Here is a 14,766-nt window from a genome sequence, read left to right as displayed (position 1 = left end):
TCCTCTGATGCTGCCTGGCCTGCTGTGATCCTCCAGCTCCATACTGTGTTATCTCTTATTCAAACACTATAGTTAAAATACAACAAAAAGAATAACTTAACTCTATTGGAAAACTTAGCAGAATAATAGATATAGTAATTATTACCAATTAACTGCTCCAATATAGCAACATTCCATAAACACATTCCTTGGCCAAAAGGCAAATTCAGAAATCAGATTTTCTTACATTCCAACACCCGCACTAAGAAGAGAAACACCAGCTTCTAGCTGTAGTTGAAAAAGGGAAAAAATAGTGCCTACTTCATGAAGACTCCAGAAACTTCTGCTGGATATAAAAGTTAGAAAAAAACTCTAGAAAACTTGGTCTGTGAGAACTGGCCACACCCAGCCAGGCTGCTTCTATTGTTCCAACTTCAAAAAAAAACCCAAGGCCTCACAAGCTGTTCACATTACCACAGATTGTGTGGCAGCTCTCGTTCAATCTCTCTTTTCAAAGAAACCAGGTCAAAATAACCTCTTAAAAACACAACATCATCACACTCTTCATAGTTGAACTGCTATGTTGGGAGCCAACCTGGAAAATCTCCTCTGCAGTCCTTCCAAGGCAATCACATCCTTCCTATAGAGTGGTGACAGAACTGCACACAGTACTCCAGCTAACTGGTCTAACCAAAGTCCTGTCCAGCTCCGACATGACTTTCCTGGTCTTACAATCTGTGCCACACTAATAAAGGCAAGCGTCACGTACAATGGAAGTGATGGCTTAGTGGTATTATCCCTGGACAGTTAATCTAGAGACCCAGATAACGTCCTGGGGACCCACCATGGCAGATGGTGGAATTTGAATTCAATAAATATCTGGAATTAAGAGTCTAGTGATGACCATGAATCCATTGTCGATTGTTGGGAAAACCCATCTGGTTCACTAATGTCCTTTAGGGAAGGAAATCTGCCATCCTTACTTGGTCTGGCCTACATGTGACCCAGACCCACAGTGGTTGCCTTTTAACTACCCTCTGGGCAATTAGGGATGGGCAATAAATGCTGCCTGGCCAGCGATGCCCTCATCCCGTGAATGAATAAAAGGAAATGAACAAAAGGCATGCTTTCTTAACCAAGCTAATAACCGGTCCTGCCACCTTCAGGGATCTGTGGACAAGCACCCCAAGATCCCATTGTTCCTCTGAGCTAAATGGTGTCTAAGGTCATAGTGAGGAAAAGTAAGTTGCAAATTAAATAGAGGAGAAAATAAGTTTTCCAGTTAATTTTTGTGAAAGGAGTAAGGGCTCTTGTCAGGCACAAAGATTGAGCATTGCAGGGAAAAAAAAAGGTAATAAAGTGGAGCTAAATGATCTTTGCAAGCCGGACTTCACTGCATAAAGGTTTCTGTGTGCAATAAACTGACTTCTCCATATTTCTAATATGGACTGATACTGTCATGCAGAAAGGTAATTTATCCCCAGAGGTTATTGTAAGGAAATGATTGTGAATGTGGTCCTATGTGGTTTATATCAAAGAGTACAGTGCACAGTAATTGGGTATGGAACTTATTTCACAAGCAGAAAAGACTCATAACTCAACAATGACAGTATTATGAACAAGCTTCGAGTTATTATTTGCTTGGGAGTGAAGCTCTGTTCGTCTGCTATCAGTACGCAAGTCAACCCAGGAAACTTGTTTGCTGACTCAGGAAACACCACCACCCCCATCAACCCCTCGCCCGACCAACTAGCATTCCCCACAATTCTCCCCTCAACATTCACTTGTTGAAAAGATCCTCCAAGTCTGAACTGCCAAAAGTACATTATGAAATACTCCAGTCCCATTTTCCCGCATTAGGCCCATAGCCTTAAGCCTTGAATGTTATGACACTTCAAGTGCTCATCCAAGTACTTCTTAAAGGTTGTGAGCTTTCTTGCCTCAACTACCGCACAGGCAGTGCATTCCAGACCACTACCATCCTCTGTGTGAGAGTGTTTTTCTTCAGATCCCCTCAGAATCTCCTGCTTTTCACTTTAAAATTATGCCATCTTGTGACTGACCCTTTGGTAAGAGGAATAGCTGTTTTCTATCCACCCTGCCCATGGTTCTGATCCACCTCCATCAGGCTCCCCCGCTCCGCCTGATCTGCTCCAAGCAAAACATTCTGAGCTTATCCAGCCTCCTTTCATCATTGAAATTATGAATTGCAGAAGACTAGTGTCCAAGTTCAATGGGTAATAGGGAAGGCAAATGGAATGTTGGCCTTTAATTCAATGCCAATAGAATATAAAAGTAGGGATGATTTGCTAAAAGGCATTTGTCAGACCACAGTTGAAATACTGTGAACAGCTTTGGGCCCTTTATCTAAAGAAGGTTTTGAGTCATTGGAGGCAGTCCAGAGAAGGTTCACTAGGCTGATACCAAGTATGAAGAGACTGTCTTATGAGGAGAGGCTGAGTAGATTGGCTGTGTACTCATTGGAGTTTGAAATAATGAGAGGTGACCTGTTTTGAAACATTGCTGCATCGCCAGGAGCTTCAGGCTGCAAAGTGGTTCATAATGGCTTCTGGCCCCTGATTGGCCAGTAACTTTAGGCAGGGGTGGGACATTGCAGGACGTGGCATGCAGATAAGCCCAAAAAGTGACCACTCAGATGCTTGATAGGCACAAGATTCTGTTGGCATTCACGTTTATGGTGTTTATGTGAGTTACGGTGCCTGTTCCAAAAAATATTGGAAAATCCCAGCCTCATCGTGTTAGGTTGTGCAACAGTGGGAGTTTGGAGGTGTAGGATCTATCAGTGATATTGAGATGGCACGGTCACTTAGTGGTTAGCACTGCCGCCTCACAGTGCCAGATACCCAGGTTTGATTCCAGCCTTGGGTGACTGTCAGATAGTAAGGACTGCAGATGGTGGAAGTTAGGGATGATAAAATGTGGATCCTGGAGGAGCATAGCAGGTCAGACAGCATCAGAGGAGCAGGAAAGTTGACATTTCAGGTCTGGACCCCTCATCAGGACTGGGGAGGGGAAAGGAAGCTCAGAAATATATCATTGGAGGGAGTGGGCGGGGGAAGGCAGTGGGATGGTGGTAGGTGATGCAGGTAGGGGATTGTCCAGATTGGCCAGTGGGAAAGGTGGGGCAGATAGGTGTGAAGGAAGATGGACAGGTTGTGTCAGGTCAAGGAGGCGGGGATGAGAGGGAGGGCTAGACATAGGATGAGGCCGGGTTGGGGAGATTTTGAAGCTGGTGAACACGATGTTGAAGCCATTGAGCTGCAAACTCCTGAGGGGGAATGTAAGGTGTTGTTCCTTCAGTTTATGTGTGGCCTCATTTTGACAGTGGAGGAGGCCCAGGATGGACATGTCACAGAGGGAGTGGGAGGGGGAGTTCTCTGTATGGAGTTTGCATGTTCCCCCTGTGTCTGTGTAGGTTTCCTCTGGGTGCTGCCATTTCCTCCCACAGACTAATGATGTGCAGGTTAAGAAGATTGGCCATGCTAAATGTGGGGTTACGGGGATAGGCTAGGATGCTCTTCAGCGTCTCAGTGCAGACCTGATGAATTGAATGCCCTCAATCTACACTGTAGGGATTCTATGATTCTACAAGAGTTTCCCACATGAGTTAGCAGTGTCTGTGAGCATTGGTGTTGGCACTGCTTTCAGTAACTAGTGAAGAAGTAGATTTGATGTTTGTTTGATTTATTTTAAGTTTAAGAGCTAGGGGGTGAATTTTGTTCTCATTGTTCTGCCTGAGGACTGACAGTGACGAAATGTGCAATTCCAAATTCCAGTATAAACAAAGTTGCCTTATTAATCAGTGATTCCAGTTTTGGAATGTTGACTCTGCACAGGGAGGAGATGGACTCTGCAGAATTAGCATTGCCTAAGGCTGCAGAACTGACAAATTGAACAAAACCAAAAAAAAATCAAGGACACCATAAACAGCAGAGTCCCATATGTCTTTGTTTACTTCGCCACAGAATACAATGATGGCATCTCCAACATTGCATCAATATTTCATCCAGCGCTTGCACACTGTTGGCGTGCAAACTCCATGAGTTTGCATTATCAGAATACAGTATGTTTTGCATTCAGTCGCATTTGCCCTCCTAAAGCTCAGGTAATTTAAGTACATAAGAACATAAGAACATAAGAACTAGGAGCAGGAGTAGGCCATCCAGCCCTTCGAGCCTGCTCTGCCATTCAATAAGACCACGGCTGATCTTTTCGTGGACTCAGATCCACTTACCCGCATTCTCACCATATCCCTTAATTCCTTTATTTTTCAAAAAAATATCTACCTTATCTTTAAAAACGTTTACTGAAGTAGCGTCAACTACTTCACTGGGCAAGGAATTCCATAGATTAACAACCCTCTAGGTGAAGAAGTTCCTTCTGAATTCAGTCCTAAATCTGCTCCCTCTAATCTTGAGGTTATGCCCTCTTGTCCTAGCTTCACCTGCCAGTGGAAACATCCTCTCTATTTCTATCTTATCTATTCCTTTCATAATTTTATATGTTTCTATAAGATCCCCCCTCAATCTTCTGAATTCCAATGAATATAATCCCAATCTACTCAGTCTCTCCTCATAAGCCAAACCCCTCAACTCCGGAATCAACCTAGTGAACCTCCTTTGCACCCCCTCCAGTACTTCTGTAATTTATTACCCTGCACTCATGTAATAGTATTTCAGATGAAAGTATGGCATCCTGTTCAGGCGAAAGAAATTTGAAATTTGATTTGAGTTTTATATAAACTTTATGGATATGAGTTTCACAGTGTAGACCCCATTTGGTTAGCAGTCTTAGGTGAGATTGTCATGAAGTCGCCAGAATTAAAAAAATAATCTCCAGGACTCTGTGGTCTCAGGAGAAAAATTATAATGACATGAGAAATAGTGTTTTAAAACAACAATTTTTTTTGAACACCTTTGTTCATGACTTGTACTTATCAAAGTGTTGGACATTGGAGGTAAAAAAGAAGAGGTCTATTGGATTGTTAATGAAGAGACTAGTTGTTTTCTGATTATACCAAGTAGATAATCTACTTTAGCTCAGAGTGATGTCAGCAACATTGGTTCAGTTCCAACACCAGTTAAGTTACCATGAAGGACTCTCCTGCTCAACTTCTCCCTTTGCCTGAGGTGTGGTGACCCTCAAGTTAACCGTGGGTTGTCTCTTGCTAATGAGAGAGCAGCTCAGTGGCCCAATAGGGCTTCAATCTACTGTGTGGAGAATCGTGCTGGATGACAGGGGATGTGGTCATGGTGACTGGACCTTTCAAAAGTTGGCAAACCCTATTGATGGAAATGATACATATTGTGGTTGTTAAATGGGAGAGCACCTATAGCTAAAACTGCAAATGTTGGTCATCCAAAACAGGGCCAGAAATGCAACAGGCCAATTAGCATTTGTGGAGTGAAGGAAAATAGTTAATGTCCGAAATAAAAAGTTAATGGTGTTTAATTGGAGACAGAACAGAGTGCAAACATAGTAAAAACAAGCACATGTATGCGCACACAGGACGTTCAGGTAAAGTTAAGAAAGGTACAGTAAACGTGTGGTTGGCGATGCAGCTGTAGGATGAGGCTCATAAGCCACGCATGGACCGATGGAACCATCGTCACAGAATTTCCTAAGGGGACAATCATACTCGTTAGTGAGTGATTGATGATGACAACAGATAATGCTGATTCGTAAACTGCTGTCAGGAAGAAATAAAAGGTGGCTCAGTATCTGAGGTGATTTGAGATGGAACAATGGGAGTTGTCTCAAATATTCTGCAGCAGTGCAATTTAAGATGTGACTGCAATCTGGTGAAAGATGTTTCTGGCACGACTGACATATGAAGAAAGACTGGATCGATTGGGCTTGTACTCACGGGAATTTAGAAGAATGATGGGGGGATCTCATTGAAACATTTAAATTCTGATGGGACTGGACAGGTTAGATAGAACATAGAACAATACAGCACAGTACAGGCCCTTCGGCCCACAATGTTGTGCTGATCCTACTAAGATCAAACTACCCTGCATATCCCACATCATACTATCATCCATGTGCATATCCAAGTGTCGCTTAAATGTCTCTAATGTATCTGACATGTCTCTAATGTATCTGACTAATGTAGATGCGGGAAGAATATTCCTGATGTTGAGGATGTCCAGAAGTAGGGGTCACAGTCTAAGAATAAGGGGTAAGCCATTCAGGACTGAGATGAGGAAGCATTTCTTCACTCAGTAAGTTGTGAACCTGTGGAATTCTGTACCACAGAAAGCTGTTGGGGCCGGATCGTTAGATATATTAAAAATGGAGCTGGACATGGCTCTTATGGCTAAAGGGATCAAAGGATATTGAGAGAAAGCAGGAGTGGGATGCTGACATTGCATGATCAACGATGATGATATTGAATGGTGGTGCAGGCTCAAAGGGCCGAGTGGCCTACTCCAGCACCTATTTTTTACGTTTCTATGTTTTCTAGAATCTCGTGTTGATTCACAAATTTTAAGTTCCAGTTAGTAGGCTAGAGAAGCTGTGGTGCTTCTGCTTGCACAGAGAGGGCTGAAGGTATTTGAATTTAAAATTATGAGAGGTTTAGAATGGAACAAGTAAAGGGAAAGTCTCGTGACTGAAAGATAGACTTGCCAAACAAACAGAAGGCAAGGTGAGAGCAATGGTTGGACAGGAAGTGGTATGCACTACCTGATGTGACGACGGGTACACTTTCAGAAGCAGGGGAGCTAGATAAAGTCGAAAAAGTGGAAAAGTTACAGAGATATGGGGAAAAGGAGCATGACAGTGGAACTAACTGAAACAACTGAAGTAAACTTGATAAACTGGAAGTACTACTCAAAAAGTCTAATCATATGGTTTCTGAAATATTCAGCATTGCAGATTTTTTTCCCTTAAACAAATAATGTGAAGCATCAACCAGCCAACTTGACCAGGACTTCAATGTTCTGAGAGGAATGGATTAACATCTGACTACAGATTGCATCTTTTGACGCTGCCTGTTTATTTTTGTTTTAATTCAGAATAATTATCCTTGTACTGACAACACCTTCCAGTGAAGAGGCATTGCCGCCTCATTCCTCACCTACCTGCTGACTTGCAGAAGTAATAAAACACTTACGTCTGCTACCCAACTATGTCTGACCTTGTCTTGTTTTGTCTGTTTTTGTGATCGATAGGTTGTTTATAAAAACAATGACATCAGACTGGAGCTCTCACGCCTGGCGAGGATTAAGGATCCCAAGATGAAGATCCACGGCGACGTTGTGTTCACATGTGAGAACGTTGCCACCCTTGACCCCATCTCATTCGAGACACCGGAGGCCTACATCAGCTTGCCAAAGTGGAACACCAAGAAGATGGGCTCGATTTCCTTTGATTTCCGCACGTCTGAGCCCAGCGGCCTCATTCTGTTCACCCATGGAAAGCCACAGGAGAGGAAAGACTTGCGGAGCCTGAAGAAAACCAAAGTGGACTTCTTCGCTGTTGAGCTCTTGGATGGGAACCTGTTCTTGCTCCTGGATATGGGCTCTGGTGCGATCAAAATCAAATCTACTACCAGGAAAGTGAACGATGGGGAATGGTATCACGTGGATATACAACGGGATGGTAGATCAGGTGAGGGTCAAAAAAAAAAGAAAATACAATGGGTTTTAAATTGTTTTTTTCCATTCATTCACGGGATGAGGGCGTTGCTGGCTGGGCCAGCGTTTATTGCCCATCCCTAATTACTCAGAGGACAGTTGAGAGCCCACCACATTGCTGTGGGTCTGCAGTCATGTGTAGGCCAGACCAGGTAAGGATTGCAATTTCCTTCTCTAAAGTGAATCAGATGGGATTTTCCGACAATCAACAATGGCTTCAAAATTGGGCAGCATTGTAGACAGTGTTGACGAAAGCATAAAATTACAACAGGATATCGGTAGATTAGGTGAATGGGCAAAGATGTGGCAGATGGATTTTAATACAAGCAAGTGTGGGGTTATCATTTCGAACCAAGAAAGAATAGATCAGGGTATTTTTTCGAAGGCGAGAGTGACAGTAATATGCCTTGATGGGGGAATTAAACTATTCTTAGACATTGTTTTTGCAGTACAACAGGCTAAAACATATACAGGTACTTCAGAATTAATTATTATTTCAGAATTACAAATTCATTTTCTGAGAAATAATTATTTTTCTCCAAAATGGTAGAAGAAAGGTCATGTAAATGAAGCAGTTTATCGTTAAAACATTTGAGTGTAAGGCATGTTGAAAGCATATAGAATATATAGTAATGGCCCTTGTTCCACTGTTATATAGGGAGAAACACAAAAGGATCATAAAAGGATCCAGAACAAGAGAGCACAGGTATAAGACCATTTCAAAAGAAGCAAATGTGACATGAGGAGAAAACTTCTCACATGCAAATGGTTAAGGTCAGGAATATGAGCTTGGAAGTGTGGTGGAGGCAACTTGCAATTGAGGTATTTAAGAGAGCACTGAATTATTATCTAAATCAAAGTAATGAACAAGCTTATGGGGGAAAGGCAGAACAATGGCATTGAGTCTTAATGCCATTCAGCTGAGTAGCCTCCTTTCATAGAACATACTTTCGGCCCACCATGATGCTAATCTAAACTATTTCCATCTACCTGCACATGGTCTGTACCCCTCTATTCTCTGCCTGTTCATGTGTCTGTCTGAATGCTTCTTAACTGTTGCTTTCTTATCTGCTTCTACCACCTTCCCTGGCAGCGTGTTCCAGACACCTACCACCCTCTGTGTAAAAAAACTTTCCCCACGCATTTCCTTTAAACTTTCACTCTTTACCTTATATCTATGTCGCCTAGTATTTGACATTTTTACCAAGGGAAACAGACTCAAACCACCCACCCACTCCGTGTCCCATCTAATGTTCCCTCTAAGCTGCGTGGCTTTGTGCTCGGAGCTCTGAACACGCTGTGCACAGACCTTAGAGATCCACACAATGCTAGGAAATGTTTGCGAGAATGTAGTCTCCATCTGTGCAGTATCAATCCTACGTAGACAATAAATTATGTTTCTTCCCCTTCTGCCATAAGCTACTTCAATTTTCTTGACGGAAGATGTCAGCTTCTTTCTGTAAAGTAGCCTCAGGAACTTTCAATTTTTCTCAAGTGAGGGCGTATACCTGTATAAAGTTGGCGTTGGGTACCTGGAGGTTATTGTAAGGAAGCATTCCTTTACACCGACAGTAATGGAAATCTGGAATTTTCTTCTCTGGAATCTGTTCAGGCTGGTGGTCTGTTGAAAACTAAATCTTTGTTAGGCAGCACTGTTAAAGGGACCAATGCAGTAGGGTTATGACACAGATCAGCCATGATCTAATTAGATAATGAAAGGGCTGAGTGGCCTCCTTCTGTTCCTCTCTTCCTATATCTGGATCAACTGGTTATTTGTCATGTTCAAACTTTAATGTCAAGAGTCAAAAAGCTATTCGATTCATAGTGTCCGGAACAAAATTCCTCAACTAGCATTACGTAGAAAATAGAAGCAGAAGTAGACCATTCAGCCCTTTAAGCCTGCTCCATCATTCAATATGATCATGGCTGATCATTTAACTCAAAATCCTGTTCTCGTTTGCTCCCCATACCCTTTGGTCCCTTCAACCCTAAGAACTGTATCTAACTCCTTGAAAACATTCAATGCTTTGGCCTCAACCGCTTCTGCGGCAGAGAATCCCACAGGCTCACCACCCTCTGGGGCAGAAATGTCTCCCTATCTCAGTCCTAAATGGCCCACTCCATATCCTTAGACAATGACCCCTGGTTCTAGACTCTCTGGTCATTGGTAACAGCCTTCCTGGGTTTCCCCTGTCCAGTCCTGTTTGAATTTTGTAGGTTCCTGTGAGAACCTTCCTCATTCTTCTAACTTCCAGTGAATATCATCCTAACCAATCTCTTTGTACGTCTGTCAGTATTGAGACAGTTTATCTCCTTCCTCTTTTTTGGGGCCTTGCTGTTTGCAATTTGGCAACATGACGTCATTACATAAATTTATGTTCTTCACCTCACTTTCCGCTGTCCTGTTTATGGCTTTCCATGCATCAAGGATCACATTCTTCTCTTCTGCATCCTGATGTGAGTGTTGCTGACACATCCAACATTTATGGCCCATCCTTGATTTCCCTTGAGAAGGTGGTGATGAGCTGCCTTCTTGAACCACTGCAGTTCGTGTGGTGTACATACACGCTGTTAGGAAGGTCTTCCAGAACATTAACCCTGTGAAGGAACAGCGACATTTTTCCAAGTTAAGGTGTTGTGAGACTTGGATGGGAACTTGCAAGGGGTGATATTCCCATTTACCCTTCCGGCTGGTAGAGATCGCACTGTCACAGTGCTGTTAAGGAGCTATTCATTACTATAACACACTGAGTTACTGGAGGAAGACAATGCAAACATTTTGGTGACATTGAATCAGAAACTTGTAAGCCCTTTACATAATTCACGCATAAAATAAATCAGTAGAAGTTGGACCAACATTTTCTAAACTATCTGACTTTCTCTTGCAGGCACCATATCCGTGAATAGTCGACGCACCCCATTCACAGCAAGTGGAGACAGTGAGATTCTTGACCTGGAGGGGGATATGTACCTTGGAGGCTTACCAGACAACAGAATGGGCTCCATCTTGCCCACAGAGCTGTGGACAGCCATGCTCAACTATGGCTATGTTGGCTGCATCAGGGACTTGTTCATTGATGGGAGGAGCAAGGATATCCGACAGTTGGCTGAGGACCAGAATGCGGCTGGGGTCAAGCCATCTTGCTTACGTGTGAACACGAAGCAATGTGACAGCAACCCTTGCAAGAACAATGCAGTGTGCAGAGAAGGTTGGAATCGGTTCATCTGTGATTGCACAGGCATGGGCTACTGGGGGAGAACGTGTGAAAGAGGTAAGTGTGGCTTACCTTCTTAACGGGGCCAGTAGAATAGTATTCAACACCTTGGGTGAACCTTAAGCTTTGCATACATTGTAGCTGCCCCAAGAATGAACTTTAATAATTAAATATTGTGCATTATAATATGAGCAAAAGTCTGAATTTATGATGAGATTTATTTTACATGAAAGAAGAGGATACTATGATTTTGATCATGTATTCTCATTGTTTTACTCTTTTCATACGATATGTACTGGAAGAAATATGAATTATAATGGTTAGTAGGGTTGACATGAAGTAATACTGTGCATCAGTTACTGGATGATGTTCTGCACAATTTACACACAGCCAATACTGATTATGATCGAGTGGGCTAGATTAAATTACTTCCTTGCATTTATTTACCGGTGAGTGGTTTTCAAATAATCAGGCGGATGTGCAAATTAGTGAAACTTGCAAAAACAGAATGAGGGATGTCAACTGAAATGTTGGGAAAGACAATTGGGAAAGACAGTTGGGAAAGACGGGAATCTAAATGTATGTTGGTGTGTGTGGATGTATAATCAGTCAATGCAGGCTTTAACTTCTCGCTGCTGAAAAATGTTTGTTAACCTTTGCAACTTCTGAAATAGTTGACTCTTCCCCCTCCTTCCCCATCCCTGGATTTTGAGACAGTTTCCTGGCTTGCCTTATGGTTGCATCAGTCTACCTTCTTCAGGAAACATCTTGTTTCATTCCTGTTTGCTGTGACAAAGTAAAAGCACATCAGTTATTTACCTGAAGGATTTACAAGGTGGAAGGAATGTGACTGATAGGATGTAAGTTTGATTTCCTGCTGTACTTGTTTCACGAACTCAGCTGCATAAGAGAGGAGCAGTCCAGCTTTCCCCCTGTGAGAGCTCAGGGTGAATTTAATTGACTGAATCAGTTATTGTCACATGTATTCAATCAAGATAAACTACAGTGAAAAATGTATACCATCGCCATGAAACGGCGCCATTCTTCAAATAAAATAAAAAATAAAAAAAAACTGAAAGAGAGTCCAACTTGTCCTTCTCCGCTGCTACAGTCCCGCTCTGGGCTTCACCAGCCCACGCCATCCCGCTGTCAGAGTCACACTCTGTGCTTCACCAGCCCATCCTATCCCGGTGCCGCTGCCAGAGGCACACTCTGCGCTTCACCAGCCCATCCTATCCCACGGCTGAGTGCCTTTCCATGTTTCACAGACCGGCCGACTCCATACCCACACTACCTCTGAAGACGCTGCCGCTCTGAACCCCATCAAAACCACCTTCCTCCCGCTGAGCCCTCTATAGCAGGTAAGTTTAAGCGAAAGCTAAAAAAAAAACTGAGGCAAGAAGAAAAGGAAAAGAAAAGGAAAAGCGAATGAAGAGGACAAGCCTGGGTACAGGAGCCCGGACAATGCCAACTCCACCCCTGCCATCTTGAGGAGATGCCCAAATCTTCACACTGTCTGCCTTGGCCAGTTTCATAGATATTTCCAAATCAACCTGTTTGGAGATGTTATAACAAACCCCTGGAGCTGGTGAGAGTTGAACCTGGGCCTCCTGGCTCAGGGATAGGAACACTACCACTGCACTACAAAGAGCCCTCTTACTGGCCAGTTTTACATTGGTGGAAGGAATGCCCCTTGCCTATTTTGTTTGCATTGTGGCTCAGGGGGTCTTGAGGAGCGTGGTACAAGAGAGAGAAAAAAAAATTCACCTTCATTTGGGACCTGAAAGAACAGACAATGTTCACTTTTACACCTTGTTACCTCTCTATCAGACTTCAAACTAATTGACCAATCAGTGAACATGCTCATCATCCAACAAAGGATCCAGTGGGAGACCCTTCAGCCCGTGGGAGAATTGGCAGCCCAGCATCATAATGGGGAAGATGGTGGACTAGAAACTCAGATGCCTTGGTGAATGCTCGAGGGACATTGATTCGGATCCCATCCCAGCAACTGGTGGAATTTACATTCAGTTCATAAATACCTGGAATTGAATCAGTAACGATGATGTTAATGAGTCCCTGCTGGGACTTAGCAGGGGTTCTAACTGTATTTAGAACAAAAGAGCAAAGAACAAACAGCGCAGGAACAGGCCCTTTGGCTCACCAAGACTGTGCTGACACGTGGTGCCTTTCTAAACTAAAAACCTTTCGCCTCTACGCTGTCTGTATCCCTCCAATCCCTGACTGTTCGTATATCTGTCAGGATATCTCTTAAACATTACTTTTGTATGCGCCTGCACCACCTCCTCTGGCAGCGCATTCCAGATACTTACCACTCTCGGTGTAAAAAAAATCTCCAACTTCTATCCGCCTCCCCCTCTCTCCCTATTTATTTCAGAACCCCCTTCCCCTCCCCCATTTCTGATGACGGGTCTAGGCCCGAAACATCAGCCTTCCTGCTCCTATGATGCTGCTTGACCTGCTGTGTTCATCCAGCTCTACACCTTGTCATCTCAGATTCTCCAGCATCTGCAATTCCTAGTATCTCCTTTAAACTTAGCCCCTTTTACCTTAAAACTGGGCCCCTAGTAATTGACATTTCTACCCCAGGAAAAAGACTCTGACTATCCATTCTATCCATGCCTCTCATAATTTTGTAAATTTTGTAAGCTTGTAATAAATTTTGTAATTTCTATTCGGTTGCCCCACATCCTTTGACGTTCAAGTGAGAAACAGTATTGTGCCCTTAGTAGGTTTTTAAAGGGGCTTAACTGGCTGTACTATGCTTCTGTAATGGCCTAGAGGCAGCAGCAGACCGACTAACTGGCTGGTGTGGACAAATACAGGCTCCCCTCCATGGCTTATTAACTATTTGGCTTCAGACAGACTCTGTTTCTGTTCCATCTAAGACTGTTTTAGTTATCTATAGTGATGCATGCGTCAGCTCTGCAAAAGGCAACAGAGTGTGCGTTAGAATATAACCACTTTGAAAGCCATTAATAGGTTCAGAGAGCTTCGTCTTTTTACAGGGCAAAGTGTAGGTTAATGAGCTGATCTAATTGAAAAGTGTGAAATAATAAAGGGAGCAGACTCTTGAGTTGATGAGGTATGTGAAATAGATACCTTGGAAGTATATGGTATATATATATCTATATATAAGGTAGGCAAGCATAGAAATAGACTAGATCTGTAAGACCTACATTACACAGTGGTTTACAAACACGTAGTATAAAGTACAAGTCCATGTGGTGAACTTTATGTTGTTACAATAGTTTGCAAAAGAGTAGGGCAAATACCTTTCTGTGGCTAGTATTGCTACATATGAAAAGAAGCTGGGATTTTGGATATACACCTCTTATATCACAGTGTGATGGTAAGACTATAGACCATAAGAAATAGGACCAGGAATGGGCTGTTTGGACCCTCGAGCCTGCTCCACCATTCAATAGGATCATATCGGATCTGACATTCCAACGTTCGCTTTCTGGCTTTCTCCCCCTTACCCTTGATTCCCCGACTGATCAAGAATCCAAATGTCTCAGCCTTAAATGTACACAAGGACTTTGCCCCACACCCCTCTGTGGCTCTCTGTGGCAAGGAGTTCCAAACTCAACCCCCTGAGAGAAGAAATGGCGTGAACTCATTTTGAGCATTTCCCAAGTTCTCTGATTGAAATAGCTTAAGGGGTTGGGTGCTAGCTGGATGAACAGTAGGGTGCTAAGTGGGTGAAGAGGTTGGGTGCTAGCCGGATGGACAGTAAGGTGCTAGGTGGCTGAAGGGGTTGGGTGCTAGCTGGATGAACAGTAGGGTGCTAGGTGGGTGAAGAGGTTGGGTGCTAGCTGGATGGACAGTAAGGTGCTAGGCGGGTGAAGGGGTTGGGTGCTAGCTGGATGGACAGTAAGGTGCTAGGT

At 43.3% G+C, this 14,766-nt stretch overlaps 1 protein-coding gene across 1 annotated transcript in view; it reads left to right on the top strand.

The window, feature by feature from the left end:
• Window positions 1-14,766, top strand: part of nrxn3a (neurexin 3a) — a 1,856,693-nt gene that overhangs the window by 634,933 nt on the left and 1,206,994 nt on the right. Inside the window, 2 exon segments of the mRNA XM_048600025.1 lie at window positions 7,176-7,614; window positions 10,529-10,912. Coding sequence (XP_048455982.1) covers window positions 7,176-7,614; window positions 10,529-10,912 — 823 coding nt within the window.

Source organism: Rhincodon typus, chromosome 8 (assembly GCF_021869965.1).
Source record: "Rhincodon typus isolate 14 chromosome 8, sRhiTyp1.1, whole genome shotgun sequence".
In the NCBI taxonomy this organism is placed as follows: domain Eukaryota; kingdom Metazoa; phylum Chordata; class Chondrichthyes; order Orectolobiformes; family Rhincodontidae; genus Rhincodon; species Rhincodon typus.
Note: the sequence above shows the minus strand (reverse complement) of the source record. Positions and strands in the feature narration are given on the sequence as shown.